This window comes from Solanum pennellii, chromosome 1, assembly GCF_001406875.1.
Source record: "Solanum pennellii chromosome 1, SPENNV200".
In the NCBI taxonomy this organism is placed as follows: Eukaryota; Viridiplantae; Streptophyta; class Magnoliopsida; order Solanales; family Solanaceae; genus Solanum; species Solanum pennellii.
Window position 1 is genome coordinate 83,984,960 of NC_028637.1, and position 18,555 is coordinate 84,003,514.

At 37.9% G+C, this 18,555-nt stretch overlaps 1 protein-coding gene, 1 long non-coding RNA gene and 1 pseudogene across 2 annotated transcripts; all 3 read right to left on the reverse strand.

The window, feature by feature from the left end:
• Positions 1–4,297: 4,297 nt before the first annotated feature.
• On the reverse strand, positions 4,298–10,667 carry LOC107024092 (annotated as a pseudogene).
• A 3,083-nt stretch (positions 10,668–13,750) lies between these two features.
• Positions 13,751–16,112, reverse strand: LOC114074425. Its single transcript, XR_003574828.1, has 2 exons — positions 14,921–16,112; positions 13,751–14,365 (listed from the first exon to the last, which is right to left on the reverse strand). It is a non-coding gene; the product is annotated as an uncharacterized LOC114074425 (long non-coding RNA).
• Positions 16,113–16,459: 347 nt separating this feature from the next.
• Positions 16,460–18,317, reverse strand: LOC107012308 (pectinesterase-like). The gene has a single exon (XM_015212114.2). The coding sequence runs from the start codon at positions 18,186–18,188 to the stop codon at positions 16,530–16,532; it is 1,659 nt and encodes a 552-aa protein (XP_015067600.1). The 5' UTR covers positions 18,189–18,317; the 3' UTR covers positions 16,460–16,529.
• Between the last annotated feature and the right edge of the window lie 238 nt (positions 18,318–18,555).

Below are 18,555 nucleotides of genomic sequence, written 5' to 3' on the forward strand. Positions count from 1 at the left end.
GACACTGGATTTCATGATGCTCACATGATCTATGTCTTTTAAAGTTAAAGTTCCCAATGAATGAATGAGGCCAGCCTCAAATGAATCATATAAAGAAATCAATGATACCGAAGGTGTTAGGATAGGATAATAAAGAGGTGATCTAGACTCAGGTAATGACATTAGGTTATTCCTGATCATTGCACAGCAAACCCAATGAGAGTCTTAAACTACATTCTAGGTATAGGTGGTGTTCACACTGGCCTATGAATGAAATGAAATGAAGTATGTATGAACGGATGAAGCTGACTCTATGTTTTCTAATGAAGACTCCCTAGTTTAGGTCCAATATGTTGAGCCCTCATTTTGTAAAGTCTAAATACCAAGTCCATGATGACAAGGTCTCATGACATATGAATGAATAATATGAAAGAAGCTATGTGTTATATGTTATGTGCTATGATATGTTCTATATGAAGATGTTATGTGTTGTGTGCAATACGATTATTATAATGATGCATGTTACTCTCATGGCATGACCTTCCTAACTCAATTTGGAAAGTTCACTAACTTTCGTAACCTCAATTTAGCAAGTCCACTGACTTGACCTTCCATAAATCATGTTGTTAGGAAAGAGCTATTCCTTGTAATGCATGTCCTTGGAGTGTTCTTGCATATACCCATACTTAGTACAAGTGTGTCCATACAAATATCTACTTTTAGGTGCAGGCACAGGTGGGCGATAGAGCTATAGGTTCGTTGTTGCAGCTATCCGGACGTCAGCATTCATTCGGAGTTTGGTAGGTCCTCGTGCTTTTGAGGATGCTACTGTATTACATTCTAGCGTAGTTTTCGAATTGAGTTAGCGAAGCATGTTCCACTAGCGTTTCTTTCTTGTTTTGATTCAGACTTTGTATTGGTGCCATTTTGGCAATTATACAATTAAGACTTAATGAACTATTTCTTTCAGTTGCTTATCTCTTTAATATTAGATGATTGATGATGAACGATTATGAAGTGTTAAGAATGTTTATCAAGTATGTTTAAAGAATCAAAATTTTCAAATTTTCAGCTAAAATTAACCTATGTAAAGTAAGGATGATGTAAGTAGGCTTGTTTGCAACCTCTGAGAGGTCAACGACGCCGGTCTGGTTTGGGGTCTAGATTTTAGTCGTGACAAGGTTGTGATATCATTTGATTTCACCATGATCGATGAAGACCATTGCATCTATGTAAAAAAGTCCAATGGAAAATTTGTAATTCTTTCTCTTTACGTAGATGATATTTTATTTGCTGAAAATAATTTGGAATATGCAAAAATTGTCAAGTCATGACTTTCAAAATCATTTTATATGAAAGATATGGGTGAAGCAGATTATATATTGGGTGTTAAAATCCAAAGAGATTGTTCCAAGAAATTTTTGAGTTTATCTCAAGAAACTTATATAAAGAAAATATTGGAACGTTTTCGAATGAATAGTTGCAAATCCATGGATACTCCTGTAGAAAGGGGTGAAATTTTAAGCCTTGAAATGTGTCCAAATACTGAAAAAGAAAAGGAAAGCATGTCTCGAGTTCCTTATTCTAGTGTTGTCGGGAGTTTGATGTATGTTATGATGTGTACTCGCCCAGACATTTGTTATGTCGTAAATATAGTTAGTAGGTATCAATCCAATCCTGGAAGAGATCATTGGAAAGTTGTAAAGAGAATATTTCGATACATGAAAGGAACTACAGATCATGCACTATGTTATAGTGGATCTGATTTATTCATAAGAGGTTATACAGATGCAGATTGGGCTATTGATCGAGATGATAGAAAATCAACATCCGGTTATGCTTTATTACTAAATGGTGGTGCTATTTCATGGAAAAGTAAGAAGAAAACTTGCACAGCTCTTTCAACAATGGAATTTGAATTTTTGGTTTGTGTGTCTGCAGTACAAGAAGTTGTTTGGTTAAAGAGATTCTTTGAACATTTTAGTATTGCAAAGAATTTGAAGGGTCCCATGATTCTATATTGTGATAGTCAAGCGGTTACCGCATACACAAAGGATCCTGAGTATCATACAAAAACCAAACACATCGACATCAAGTATAATTTTGTGAGAGACGTAGTGGAAAATGGAGAAATAACTTTACAATAAATTCCTACACGTGAAATGATAGCAGATCCTTTTATGAAGGCCATCTCTAGAGACTTGTTTGAAAATCATGTTAAGGCTCTAGGTTTACGTAAAGTATGATGATATTTCAGTATGTAAAATCATTTATTGTTATAATATTCTCCTCTATATATAAAACAATTGAATTTATGTTCAAATGTAGTATGCATGTGATATTTATTTTTTAAAAAAATAAAGTGTGTCGAACAAGTCGCATGATTGACTCTCTCACACGAGCAATCACCTCTTACGTCGAAGAACGTGAAGAGATGAATTTCACCACCATATTAAGACTTGTTTTATGAACCATACAAATGTTTCTCTAAGAAAATGAGTTTAAAGATACCTCGAAAAGAGAAACTAGGGTTAAGCATCTTGAGGTGTTTAAACCGAGATCTATACGATGTTGGATAATTTGGATGATGAGACACATACACCAGTATAAGGTAAAAACATTGTAGCACGTGTTTCCTACCACGTGTGTCTAGCGATCAACGGGTCAATGAAAGAATATTCCCTGCTTCTTTATTGTGTGAGACCCAAAAAAATTAAAATGACTTTTCAATGAAATACCCTTTGACCTTTTGCTATTTCTTAAAGTTTCAATCGATATTGCTGCTTTAGCATGTTACTAATAGTTATGAATGATTCGGCAATGCAGTGCATGTCTAGGAAAGCAGTTGAATAGGATGGATTCAAGTAGAAAGGAAAGACATTAAATGAATAATAAACTTATATACACAAGCCGGCTATTGCACTAACCATATTGGCATTGAGTGTAATTGTGCGTATAAAGTTAAACATGAACTCGAGTTAACCTCTTTAAGATGATGAGGGATCGAAAAAGAGTCTGGGGTATTGTGAGTAATGATGTCCTTTTTAATAATAATGAATTCTTTCCATATGTGATTGAATTCCTATGTAGGGCTTGTAAAACCTTAGAGGTAAGCTCTTGATGCTCACAGATCGCATGAACTATTTGTCATATGAATTGTGTTTAGCTGATGTAATGTTGGCTTGGGTCTTGTCTACCATGTGCAAAGTGGGAGATGTAAGTTTTGGATTTGAGTCGCCCATGTGGATTGACCCGACCCGAACAAACCCAAGATTTTTTTAATAGAAAGAAAAGAGAAAAAGATAAGTATTAATTTAAAAAAAAGGTGGGAACAGTCACATGTAACTATTCCAACGTTAATAATTACCTTTTCTAAATTAAATTCTTTTTGGCTTTTTCTTTTGATTAACGGTTCAGAAAGTGAAAACAAAGAACAACAAACAACTCTAAAGTTTAGACTAAACCACAATAAGACATTTAGTTTGTGAAACTATCTTTTTTTCCTAGTGATTCAAAGAAGGATTTGGAGCGAATCATTCAATTCGTGAATTTTTATTCCGCTGCAACAATAAGAAGTACACAAATCTTGTACTAAACGTTGTTTAAATACTTTCATTGTTGGTTTAATTTCACTCTCATTCACTCCATCTTCGTCTCAATTAGCCGATTTATTCACCAAGCCCTTAATAGAGCCTCTTCACAGTAACCTTTTGGGCAAGTTGGGTGTGTTTTCCTCGCCCTCCAACTTGAGGGGGGGAGGTGGTGGTGTAGATAATGGTGAAACAGTTATAAAGACAGAGGTTCGCTAAGTTTATAAAGANTATATATATATATATATATATAATTCCTTGTAATTAATTATCTTTTAATTTTTTAAACAAAGTAGGACACTTAGTTTGTTAGATTAAGTAGGACAGGTTTTATTGTTGGTCAGTCACGTTCTCAATTATCTTTACGCAGTTTGTTGTTCACGTATTTCGTAGTTGTATATATATGCATCTGTACAATGATGTCAAACATACAGAAAGAGAGAATTTTCTCCCAATCAATTTCTTGCTATCTTTTTTTTCAGTAACTTGGTCTGATCTTAATACTTTTACTGTTTTTTTAAATTTCATTTCGTACAATGTTGATTCGATACAAAGAAAAATGGTTGTATTTCGTATGGAATCATATATAGGCGGATAGAAAAAACATATTATTATCATCTTAATATTGTGTGAATATAAGATGTCTAAATAAAGGAGCAAAAATATATTAATTATCTAAAACAAAATAGTCCTTGTAGGAAAATAAATGGTATAGGTTAATTAGACCTTCATAATGCCAGGCTCAAAGGGATATCACTCTTGGGTAGCCAAGGGTCTCTTGTGTTGATGAAATTGCCGGCAGTGAATTGGTTAATAGTGTCTCCTGAAATTTCCTTTTGGTAACCTCTCCATGTTGAGATTTTTTTGTCAAGTGCAGCACCTGGTTCTCTGTTCTGATACTCTGGATAAAACATGTGTGTATTCCAAAATCAATTGTGTTCCATGGTGACCATCCTGATGGATCGATGAATGCATCAATGTTTGATTTCATTATGATGGTCCTGGAATACTCCTTCCATGGACGTCCAATATAGGCTTTTAATGGTGCTAGGGAACCCTGCCTGAGGCTTGATGTCACAATTCTGGATAACTAATCCAGAGTTACTATCTGGTTTATGTGAGGTAGTGGAGCCTGATTAATATTTATAACTCTTTACGCGGTTTCCGCGGTGAGGTTGCCGGGGGTTATGGGGGCGGGAGCCCCCAATCCGAAGGCGGGGTTCGGGGCATCGACCCGACCTAAATTTTAGGCTTTCCTATTTATTCTCTATTTATTCTCTGTAACCAAAAATACTCTGATTTATTAATATAAATATACCTCACCGCCGTGGAAGTTTACTCACGGGGTGTTACCACGAAATATTGGGTTTTCTCTTTCTCTCTCTAGATCTCTCATCTCTTTCTCTTGAAAGTTCTTGTGTGTTTCATTCATCTAGTGTGTGTGCGTCAATTCGATCCTAACCACTGGTATCAGAGATAAGGAGATTCAACACGATCGCTGAAGATGGATAGTTCGAAGCTTGGAATCGAGAAATTTGATGGATACGATTTAAGTTTCTGGAAGATGCAGATCGAAGATTATCTGTACCAGAAAGATCTTCACAAACCGTTGACCGGGGTGAAGCCGGAATCCATGACGGAGGAGAAGTGGAAACTCAAGGATCGCCAGGCTCTAGGGTTGATCCGGTTGACTTTGTCAAGAAACGTGGCGTTCAACATTGTGAAGGAGAAGACTACGTCCGGTCTGTTTAAGGCACTGTCAAACATGTATGAAAAACCATCGGCTATGGACAAGGTATATTTGATGCGTAGATTTTTCAATTTACATATGTCTGAGAATGGATCTGTTTCTGATCATATAAACGAGTTCAATATGATTGTGAGTCAACTCAATTCTGTGGATATTAATTTCGAAGATGAAATTAATGCGTTGATTTTGATGTCATCTCTGCCTGAGTCTTGGGATACTGTTGCTGCTGCGATTAGCAGTTCCCGTGGATCTGAGAAACTGAAGTTTGATGAAATCCGTGATGTTGTTCCTAGCGAAAGTATTCGCAAACGAGAAGTGGAGATTCATCGGGCAGTGCTCTCAGTGTTGATCGAAGGGGGAGAAGTAAGACAAAGACCAAAATCAACATGGTCTATCAAAATCAAAGAATCGAGGAAAATCCCTGAATAGATCAAACGTGACTTGTTGGAACTGTGGAGAAAAAGGGCACTTTCAGACGAACTGAACAAAGACAAAGAAAAAACAGAATCAGAAATTTGGAGATAAAAATGATTCTGTAAATTCATCAGAGGACATTGGGGATGCTCTAATCCTTAGTGTGAACAGCCCGGTTGAATCATGGATTTTGGATTCTGGTGCATCTTTCCATTCATCTCCAAGCAAGGAGTTGTTCCAAAATTTCAAATCTGGAAATTTTGGAAAAGTATATCTTGCTGACAATAAAGCCTTAGAGATTGAAGGAAAGGGGGATGTTTGCATAAAGACCACCTCGGGAAACCAGTGGACATTGGAGGATGTCAGATATATTCCTGGGATCAAGAAAAATTTGATCTCTGTTGGTCAGTTGGATAGCACGGATATGCAGCAGAGTTTGGGAAATGTTCGTGGAAGATCATGAAAGTTGCTATGGTAGTAGCTCGTGGCACCAAATCTAGAACCTTGTACACCACTGCAGGGTGTATAAACATGGCCGCTGTTGCTGAAGGTGCTTCCGGTTCATGTCAGTGGCACAACAGACTTGGACATATGAGTACTAAAGGAATGAAGATTCTGGTTGCAAAAGGAGCATTAGAGGGTCTGAAGTCTGTTGATATAGGTCTTTGCGAGAGCTATGTTATGGGCAAACAGAAAAGAGTAAGCTTCACAAGGACTCCTATAGAGCCAAAGAAAGTGCGGTTGGAAATGGTCCATACAGATGTTTGGGGACCATCTCCAGTACCATCACTTGGAGGATCCAGATTTTATGTTACCTTCATTGATGATTTCAGCAGGAAGGTATCGGTTTACTTTTTAAAGCATAAGTCAGATGTGTTTGCAACTTTCAAGAAGTGGAAAGCTGAAGTTGAGAATCAGACCGGTTTGAAAGTCAAATGCCTAAGGTCTGACAATGGAGGAGAGTATGACAAATCGGAGTTCAAGGCATTCTGTGCAGCTGACGGAATCAGATTGATGAGAACAGTTCCTGGTAAGGCAAGGCAGAATGGAATTGCTGAGAGGATGAACAGAACATTGAATGAGCGTGCAAGGAGTATGAGGATACAGTGTGGGCTGCCCAAAACACTTTGGGCAGATGCTGTGAGCAAAGTTGCATACTTGATCAACAGGGGACCATCAGTTCCTTTAGGGTTCAAGATTCAAGAGGAGGTGTGGACAGGAAAAGAACTCAAGTACTCACACTTGAGGACTTTTGGTTGCACTTCTTATGTTCATGTTGATCCAGAAAAGAGAGACAAGCTTGATGCCAAGGCTCTGAAGTGTTACTTCATAGGCTATGGTTCTGATTTTTTTGGTTACAGATTTTGGGATGACAAGAACAGATCCTGAGACATTGTGACGTGACATTTGATGAGTCTGTCATGTACAAGGACAGAGAGCAGAAGGTTCTAGAGATTACAAATCAAGTGGGAGTTGAGGTTGAGTTGGAGAAGAGTAACCCCACAGATGTCGAAGCAGATACTCAACCAACTCCTACAAAAGAATTTAAAGTGGAGCAAGTTACACCTGAGCAGGTGTTAAGGAGATCATCTAGATTCATGAGGGCACCAGATAGGTATTCACCTTCATTACACTATCTATTGCTGACTGATGAGAGGGAACCAGAGTCTTTTGATGAGGCCCTACAGGTGGAGGATTCGATCAAGTGGGATCAAGCCATGGATGATGAGATGAGGTCACTTGAGAAGATCGACACATGGGTGTTGACTGAGTTACCTGCAGGGAAGAGAGGTTTGTTGAACAAGTGGGTGTTCAGAATCAAGACTGAACCAGATAGCAAAAGAAGGTTCAAGGCTCGTTTAGTGGTTAAAGGATATTCACAAAGGAAAGGTATTGATTATGCTGAAATATTTTCTCCTGTTGTGAAGTTAGCCTCTATTCGAATTCTGTTGAGTGTTGTTGCATCGGAGTATTTGCATCCAGAGCATATGGATGTAAAAATAGCGTTTTTACATGGAGATCTGGACAAAGAGATCTATATGCAGCAACCGGAAGGATTTGTGGTTCCAGGCAAGGAACACATAGTGTGCAAGCTCACCAAGAGCTTGTATGGACTAAAGCAAGCACCAAGGCAGTGGTACAAGAAGTTTGACTCCTTCATGACCAAGAGTGGATTCTGCAAAGCTGAAAAGGATCCTTGTTGTTACTTTTAGAAATACACTTATTCATATGTCTTTCTACTCTTGTATGTGGATGATATGTTGATTGCAGGATCTAGTATGAGGGAGATTAACAATCTGAAGACAAGGTTGTCTGCAGCATTTGAGATGAAAGATTTGGGTCCAGCAAAACATATTATGGGGATGAAGATTTCTCGGGATAGATATGCTGGCACTTTAAATCTATCTCAGGAGTTGTACATTGAGAAGGTGCTAAGCAGATTCAGGGTTAATGATGCTAAACCCAGGACTACTCCATTGGCAAATAACTTTAAATTGTCAAAGGAGCAGTCACCCAAGACTGCCGAGGAGCGTGATCACATGGCACTTGTTCCATATGCTTCAGCAGTTGGTAGTTTGATGTATGTTATGGTCTGCACTACACCTGATACACCACATGAGTGGGAGTTGTTAGCAGGTACATGGCGAACCCTGGGAAAGAGAATTGGGAAGCTGTGAAGTGGCTTCTGAGATATCTGAGAGGTACATCCAGTACTTCACTTTGTTTTGGCAAAGGCAAGGTGACTCTACAGGGTTTTGTGGATGCTGATCTTGGTGGGGATGTTGACTCGAGCAAGAGTACATTCGGGTACATTTACACCATAGGTGGAACAGCAGTGAGTTGGATGTCCAGGCTTCAGAATTTGTGTTTCTCTTTCATCTACTGAAGCTGAGTATGTGGCAATAGCTGAAGCTAGGAAAGAGATGATATGGCTGTCAGATTATCTTGAGGAATTGGGCAAGAAGCAGAGCGAGAATATTCTTTACTCAGATAGCCAGAGTGCCATACAGTTGGTGAAAAATCCAGTCTATCATTCGAAAACAAAGCACATCAGAAGGCGATACCATTTCACTCGCAAGGCAGTGCAGGATGGTGAAATGTGCTTGGAGAAGATAGAGGGTGCAAAGAACCCGGCAGACATGTTGATGAAATGTGTTGATGTTGGGAAACAGAGGTTATGTAAAACCTCGGTTGGTCTTCTGTAGTTGTTGCTACAGATGTTGTGGTGCGGTAAAGATGTTGATGATGAAGAGATTTTTTTTGAGAATGTATTTTTTGGATGACTGAGTCAGTCTCCAAGTGGGAGAATTGTTAGGTAGTGGAGCCTGATTAATTTACGATTTCCTATTTATTCTCTATTTTAGGCTTTCCTATTTATTCTCTGTAACCAAAAATACTCTGATTTATTAATATAAATATACCTCACCGCCGTGGAAGTTTACTCACGGGCTGTTACCACGAAATATTGGGTTTTCTCTTTCTCTCTCTAGATCTCTCATCTCTTTCTCTTGAAAGTTCTTGTGTTCTTCATTCGTCTAGTGTGTGTACGTGAATTCGATCCTAACAGTTTAGACTTTCCTTGAGCAGTGACCATGCAAGCTTGTGTATCACCTGGTTTCCTCACAATCAATTGGCAGTTTTGGAAGCATCACTAAAAATGAAATCAATGTTGCCTGTAATGATAGAGTCACGGAACAATTATTTGTATGAGTGAGCGTATAGGATGTCTTGGAAACCATCGATTTTGTAGTTGTAGACAATTGCTTTATCAGCATTAATCCTCAATGCAACAACTTGTTCTTTTTCTGGTCCTGCTGTGTTTTCAATACCGATGTCCCTGATAACGAACCTTTCACCAGAAACACCAAGGGAGGTTGTATGCCATGTTACTACACCGCCACCATTCTTACTCCCTTGTCACCCAGTGACAGTGACGGTAGCCATAAATTTCACAAAGAGTGTCCAAAAATTGTATACGAGTATATTTTTTCTTTTGGATGAATGAGTGCACTAGAAATTTTAAAAATTAAAGTACGTAATATACATGAAAATTTTTGGAAAGAAAAGATGAAAAGATGAATGAGTGGACTAGAAAATTTAAAAATTAAACTATGTAATATACATGAAATTTGTGGGGGGGAAAATACCAAATATATATGAATTTAAAAAAAAAAAAGGAGGAAAAATTTTGAAAAAAAAAAACTTGAAGCTACTGCTAGGGAAATTTGAACTCACAAGCACTTAAATGTTTGGCTCTTTCAAGACACCTTAAACCACTAGGCTACACCTTGTTGTGTTAAGGGTGTCCAAAATACATTATTTAACCATTTTGTATATTATTTTACTTGTATATACTATATAATTTGCTGATGAAGGGTGTCCAATAGTATATAGCTACGCCCCTGCCCAGTGATTATGGTCTTGGTTGGCCCTTCACCAATAAACACAACATTTGCCTGTCTTTTCAATCTCAATGTGTTCCTTGTATGTACCGGCCTTGATCAGGATAATGAAAGGAGTTGGATAGTTCGTGGGGACAGCGTTAAGTGCTCCTGAATGGTCTTGTATTGTCCGTCACCACTTGCAGAAACCACAGCATTAGGATTGGAGGGAGAAATTTGAAGGAGCTTACGGCTACTGGCTTCAACAAACGAGTCACTGTTTGATAACAATTTGCGGGTAAGGCCTGTGGTTTCTGTGATCGTTTCACCGAAACTATTGACCATGGAAAGAGCATTGATACTCAGCTCTTTCATATTCATTATCTTCATAATTTCGTCGCGGGTTGCACTCTGTTCTGATTTGATAAAACCATCTGCACAAGTCTCTTCATACGCAATCACAGTGCTAAGCCATGTCTTGAGGTCTTCAACCACATCCTTGATCTTAGAGAAATCGAAGTTCTCAATCTTAGCGATAGAGCGTCTTTGGTGTAAGGATCACTGGCAGCTTTCTTAATTGGCTCGGTGTTTTTTGAGGGCATTCTTGTTGTCTGACACAGGCTGGCACCACAAGAACAGAAGCTATTCCACCGATTACCACCTTCTTTGCAATTTTATCAAATCACATGCTAAGCCAATCATAGTTTTGAAAAAGGCATGAAGTTTTTGACCTTTAGTTTTAAATGTGTGTGTGTGTGTGTTTGGGGCAAAAATAATCAAATGATAATTTGTTACAGCCGTTTTCAAAACTAAAGGTCAAAAACTTCACGCCTTCGAGAAAATTTAATTTATTTTTGTAAAATAATAGTTGAGTTGTCATTTAATTTTTAGAAAATTAAGAAAACCATTTAAAAAGATAATTTTGAAATTTTTTCAATGAACTTAATTTTAAGGGTTCAAGCGATCCTCTCAGACTAGTTATATGTGGTTGACCACCGAATTAAATATGTTAATAATGAAAATATTTAAGAATTATTCGTGAAAAGAACTTATTTAAAAATGAACAGAAATTATTTGATACATAAACATTCATACTATTTCAAGAAATGAAATAATTCTAATGTGGAAGTTTCAGAAATAATTCTAGCTTAACAATTTATTCGAATCAAAATTTTCAACTAAGCGAGTAGCTCAAACGCTTAAATATGAATATTTATTATTTGATAACTATGAAAGAATATGAAAAATATTTTAAGTTATCCTGACCAGCCTGGATTATCCCAAAAGACAAGTTAGTTCACTTAGCATTTGTGAAAAAGATACATTTTTTTATTTAAGTCAATTGCACAGACCTAGTATTGTTTGTAATCATGGAAGGATTTGACATTTATCCCTACCTTGTTAATAGAACTTCAAAATATACATGAGAGGTGGGCTACACCACGTCTCCCCGGTTACATGTCAAAAGATATTTCTAAGACTTCGGTTGAACACTTCCTTAGAGAGAACACTATTAATTAAAGACACTCTAATTAGTGAAATAAAGGTATCAATTCAAACTCTTAATTTCTCGTTGAGGATTCAATAACAAATCCACTGAAATATCATTAGGTAGTGTATGAGAAGGGTATAGTGTATGCAGAACATATTACTATCTCAACGAGATAGAGAGACTGCTTCTGAAAGACTCTCGATTCAAGTTTATCAAATCCAAGTAATTATATAAGAAAATAACAATGAAAAAAGCATAGTCATTAATTAATAAGAAAAACAGTGCAAAGTCTACACGAAAAAAACACTAACAAGAGTAAAATATTGTAATCAAACACAATAACAACATATGGCATGAACTACAAGGGTACGACTATTACTATGACAGACAAACAAACAAGCCTAAACCTTCGCAAGGCAACACACCCTCCATCCCTTCTATCCCTCTACCTTAATCAAGGATCTATACTCCTTCCTATCTAGAGTCATGACCTCGATAACATGAAGTTGTGTCATATATTGTATAATGACCTTTTTCTCAATACTTCTTTGGCCTACATATATCCTTCGTGAATCCCCAACAACTAGATTCTCACTCCTCCTCACTGCGGCACCAGCGCACCTCTTATGCACATGTCTAAACCATCTTAGTCTCGCTTCCCACATCTTGTTCTTCACATAGGTAACTCTCCTCTTCTCCCAGATAACCTCATTCTTAATCTTATCGCTTCTAGTATGCTCACACATTTATCTCAACATATGCATCTACGAAACATGCATCTTTTGTACATATGAGTGCTTGACTGGCCAACACTCCAACCTATATAACAAGAACAGTCTAAACACAAATTTGTAGAACTTACCTTTAAGTCTAGGTGGTACCTTCTTATCATACTAAACTCTAGAGGCAAGCCTCCATTTCATCCATGTTGCTCTAGTGGGATGTGTGACATCATCATTGATGTGCTCGTTACCCTGTATTATGAGCCCAAGATACTTAAAACTTTCTCTCTTGGAAATAGTTTAAGTGACAAGCCTTACTTCCACGTTCACTTCATATGACACGCTATTGAATTTGCACTCCAAATATTCTATTTTGTTCATGCTCAACATGGACCCTTCGAACTCTATAGTCTCTTTCCAAATCTCCAACCTAGCATTAACTCAATTTGGTGTCTTATCAATCAGTATTATGTCTTCTGCAAATAATATACACACAGGAACCTCTTCCTGAATAGAGCACATCAGTTCATCTATCACCAACACAAATAGGAAAGCACTATGAATTGATCCCTTATATGAAGTGTAGCCTCATCGTAACTAGTAAGTGCTCTGAGTCTTTTCCGATTGTTCTATCATGACCCAGACCGTCGTTATTGGCACCTACACTACAACTTGGTGGGAGAACCACTACTAGTTATCAACTAAAGCAATAAACCTACAAACTAAGGTATTAACGTTACGGAAGCAAGTTAAATAACTAAAGACAATGTTCCATTACTAAACAATGGTCTAACAACTAACTAATAATGTGGAAGATAAACCTAGAATCTGAAAGTCAATGTACTAAAATTAGAAACAAGAACCAAATCTAACAATAATTTCTTGTGAACTATCTAACTAACTAAAACAAGGTCTACGTCCAAAAATGGTGGACATAGACTAAAGAAAATTGTATGGCAATTCGAACGATGTGTCTCACCCTTGAACTCGAAGTGATCACCGATCTCCTAAGAGAGGTCTACCAACAGTCGTGCGAAGATGCGCTGTACTCAACAAAAATATGATCAAGTGCAGAATCAGTACACAACCACGGTGTAGTGGTAGGTCACGTGGCTATCCCACTAGTGTAACATAAACAAGCAATTACAGCATTATAAAACATGCATAAATATCAACATATTCAATACTATCACAAGAAAAACATCACAGTTCACATGTTATATCATGTAGTTGGTCCTCTCACGGAACCCAAAATCAAATTGTTAGCATGCCAGAATGTGGCAATCAAATCCATTTTATGGAAAACATGAAAATCGATCCCAATTAGCATGTCGAAATGTGAAAATCCGATTCAAGTTAGAGTGTCGTAACGTGGCAGTTGATCCCAATCACATATCACAATAACACATCAAGATCACACATTCAAGTCATAATTTCATGGTGTAAATATTCATATTTCTCATTTCAACATCTATGATCAATATTGTGTTATGTATACACATACAAGTATCATAACGAAGCAAAGCAAATGTATATCATACAATAATAGAATCAAAACTATCACCTACCTCAAAACAAGCTTGAAACCCTAGACAAATTGATCCATTCCTTTCCGGATTCGTTCCGCTTGTTCGTGGTCTATAAATGACAATTCATGTACAGGATTCAATAAAGAAACACTCAATTCCCAAAATGTTAACGAACTATGAACCTTAGTTCAAAACCCATGACCCCAACTAGTCAATTTATGGTTAATTCCACCATAGGACTCTTCAAGAAATCCTTCCTCGTTAATATTGACCCATTCTAAAAGTATATACGGATCGAAAAATGAATTCAGGAAGTGAAAAAATTACATCTAGTTTCAAGAATGGTGGAAAATGAGTTGGAATAGCTCAAGGGTCGTCTCATTACTCAAAAAGTCAAAAAGTACAAAATAAAGTCGTCTAAGGGTTTTATTTATGATTTTAAAATCCTCCATCCTGCTACAGCAACACCCATCCTGTTGTAGCGGCGTCGCTGCAGTGACAGTAATCCTGCTGAGCGGCACAAATTAGACCAGTGAGCTTTTAAAAAAAAAACTCAAAAATTACGTATATCCATTCTCGTCTCTTCCGCTACAACGGTACCCATCCTGTTGTAGCGGCATCGATGCAGTGACACAAAACGAGACAGTGAGCTCCTTAAGGGTATTTCACTTCTCCCTTTTTACAATACCCTCTTCACCCACTATGCTGAGAAAATGCTCTTAACGTCAAAATCAATTCCCAATGATCTACTTATCCAAATTCGATTTTGTAAAGTTGTACGAATTCCTTTACGAGTTATCTATCCATTCATGTAATCAAATCTACATTTACTCCATCCGATTGCTACCGGATTTTTCTACGCCTTGATGACTCTAATTTTCTCCAAATCTGGACGAGGTTGGAAATATCCTAGTCATATGAAAAGTTTTTCCGACCCCAATTTTCCCCATTGGCATTTCTAAAAGACGAAACCGGTTGTTATAGTAGATACCAATTTATCCATCAGTCGTCCTCGGGTGATCAACTAAGGAAAAGTAGTCTAGAGAAGGAACAAGGTAGTACCTGATTCGACGAACAATTGTGGATACTAGTCTCGCATATCCTTTTCAGTCTCCCAAGTAGCTTCATCAACTGGACGATGCTTCCATTGACCTTTTACAGACTTAATCTCTTTGGTCCTCAACTTTCAAACATCACGATCAAGAATAGCAATCGGTTTCTCCTCATATTGGAGGTCCTTGCGTAGCACTATTGAGTCCCACTTAATGATATACTCTCCATCACCGTGATAGCTCTTCAACATAGACACATGAAATACGGAATGTACATCGGACAAGTTTGAAGGTAGCGTCAATCTATACGCCACCGTTCCAACACGTTCAAGAATCTCAAAGGGACCAATATATCGAGGACTCAACTTACCCCTCTAGACAAGTCTCATCACCCCTTTCATGGTTATACCTTGAGAAGAACATTCTCGCCAGTCTGGAATTCCGTGTCTCTCACTTTGTGATCCGCATACTTCTTTTGTCTACTCTACGTGGTTAGAAATTTAGCTTGAATGCTCCTCACCTTATCTTGAGCGTCGTTCACTAAGTCAATCCCCCAAAGATTTTACATCTCCGGATTCAAACCAACATATGGGTTATCTACATCCTCTCCCATATAACGCTTCAAATGATGTGATATCAATGCTCTAGTGATAACTATTATTATAAGAGAACTCACATAATGGTAGGAACTTATCCCAATGCCCTCCAAAGTCAATTACTCAACACGTTTTCAAAACACTTGTATAGTCCTTTCTGATTGTCCATCCGTCTGGGGATGGAAGGTTGTACTAAATGTGAGCTGCGTGACCAATTTAACATGCAACTTCCTCCAAAACATAGAAGTGAAAAGGGTTCCACGATATGAGATGATGGAAAGGGGCACACCATGAAACTTTAGTATCTCCTTTACATAAATCTTAGTCAATTGTTCAGCATTCTAATCCACTCTGACCGAGATAAAGTGGACTGGTCTAGTAAACCTTTCAACCACTACCCAAACAGAATCAAATTTCCCAAAAGTCTTGAGGCTAACCACTAAGCACTGCTTTTATATATATATATATATATATATATATATAATCCTCTCTTGGCTCTTGTTACTATTTTGCTGCGTCTTAGTTATCTTGGAATTTTACTGATAACTTACTAGCTGTCTTTGTTATTGTTGATTAGTTTTAAGTTGTAGGATGAACGAGAAAATGAAAAGANTGGATGGATGAGATGATTTTGTATTGAAATAAAGGAGCAAAAAATAGATTAATTATCGAAAAAAAATGGATGGAGATCCTCTCAATTTTTCCCGAGTTCTTGATTGGATTGATGGCACATGGCATAAGTTAAAATTTTTGAATAAGATTTAATTGACTATATTAAGACACTAACAACGGCTTAGATAATTATATATATAATCCTCTCTTGGCTCTTGTTACTATTTTGCTGCGTCTTAGTTATCTTGGAATTTTACTGATAACTTACTAGCTGTCTTTGTTATTGTTGATTAGTTTTAAGTTATAGGATGAACGAGAAAATGAAAAGGAAATAATGGTTGTAGAACAAAGGAAATAGGAAATATAATTTTGAATAATTAGAAAAAATTACAGGGTGAATGGTATATGCAATTACACCTTCATCATGCCAGCTTCATAGGGAATATCAAACACTGGTAACCATGGCTGTTGTGTATTAATGAATTTACCGGCAGTGAAGCTGTTAATAACGTCTCCTGAAATATCCTTTTGGTAACCTCTCCATGTGGAGACTCTTTTGTCAAGTGCAGCACCTGGTCCTCTGTTCTGATACTCTGCATAAAAACATGTGTGTATTCCAAAATCAGTTGTGTTCCATGGTGACCATCCTGATGGATCGACGAATCCATCGATGTTTGATTGCATTATGATGGTCTTGGAAAACTCCTTCCATGGACGTCCAAGATAGACTTTGACTGGTGGATTGGCGCTAGTGAGTGCTGGATCAGCCTTGATGTCACAATTCTGGATAACGAATGTACCAAAGGAATCTTTTCTCATCCTTCCTTGAGCAGTGATCATGCAAGCTTGATTAGGACCTGGTTTCCTCACAATCAATTTGCAGTTTTGGAAAACAGCACTTGCATCACCAAACAAGAAATCAATGGTGCCTGTAATGGTACAATCACGATAAAATTGTCTTCCTGAGTGAGCGTATAACGTGTCTTGGTAACCATCGATATTGCAGTTGTAGAGAACAGCCCTATCGGCATTAATTCTCAATGCAACGGCTTGTTCTTTTGTGGGTCCTGCTGTGTTTTCAATACCCATGTCCTTCATAACGAAACCATCACCACAAACACCAAGGGTGGCTGTATGCCATGTTGATATACGGTTAGGAATTACTGCCTGGTCACCGGTGATTATGGTCTTGGTTGGGCCTTCACCAATAAACACAACATTTAGCATGTTCTTTTCGATTTCAATGTGTTCCTTGTATGTACCCGCCTTGATCAGGATAACGAAAGGAGTTGGACTGCTCCTGGGGACAGCTTGAAGTGCTTCCTGAATGGTCTTGTATTGTCCGCCTCCACTGGCAGAAACCACAGCATTAGGCTTGGAGGCAGAAATTTGAAGGAGCTTACGGTTACTGGCTTCGACAAATGAGTCACTGTTTGATAACAATTTGCGGGTAAGGCCTGTGTTTTGTGTGATCATTTCACCGAAGCTGTTGACCATGGAAAGAGCATTGCTACTTAGCTCCCGGGTGGTGCTCATTAGCTTCATCATTTCGTCACGGGTTGCACTGTATTCTGATTTGGTGAAACCATCTAAACAAGTCTCTTCATAAGCAACGACAGCGCTAAGCCATGACTTGAGGTCATCCACTATATCCTTCATCTTAGAGAAATCAAAGTTCTCAATCCTAGCGACAGAGCCCCTTAGTTCCTCAACGGCTAGATCAAACACCTCTTCACAAGCAAGGAGAGCGTCTTTGGTGTAAGGATCACTGGCAGCTTTCTTAACTGGCTCAGTGTTCTTGATGGCATTCTTGATGTCTGCCACAGTGGCTTCGAATGCAACCTTGATGTAGTCCTTTGGATCGGACACATTCTTTGCTGCGGAGAGGGTCTTTTCACAAGTTTGTTTGTATGGTGTGGGTTGACACATAGATTCAACTGACTTTGTTGAAGTTGCAACTCCATTTGATGAAGGGTCAGAATCATGTTTAGTCAGGGTGACACAGGCTGCCACCACACAAGCCACCACAAGAACAGAAGCTATTCCACCAATTACCACCTTCTTTGTCATTTTTTTGGTTTTTTGATTTTTTTGGATTTTTTTTTATGGGGGGAGTTCCCTATGAAACAACCCCTATGGTTCTTCTTGTAAGTGAAGAACTCAGAGGGGTTTTATTGAAGGCTGTGTTTATTTCCTGTTGATGATTTTTCCTACCTGATTTCTGTCTTATTTATAGTTTGGAGGAACGACAAGTTTTTGTTTGGATTGCCTTAAATTTCTCTTTGGAATAGTGTCTGACCTCTCTAATTCGTAAGATTTGTTCCCTTCCTTTAGTTGTTCCCCTAAAAAATAGTATGACTTCTCATTCCTTGCTTAACAAAAAACCACCAAAACATTATATTTGTGAAATTTTCATTTCCATTGGACTTCCCTTTTT

What these genes read in the sequence shown, in the direction of transcription:
- LOC107012308 (XM_015212114.2), bottom strand. Translation starts at nt 18,188, where the DNA reads ATGACAAAGAAGGTGGTAATTGGTGGAATAGCTTCTGTTCTTGTGGTG.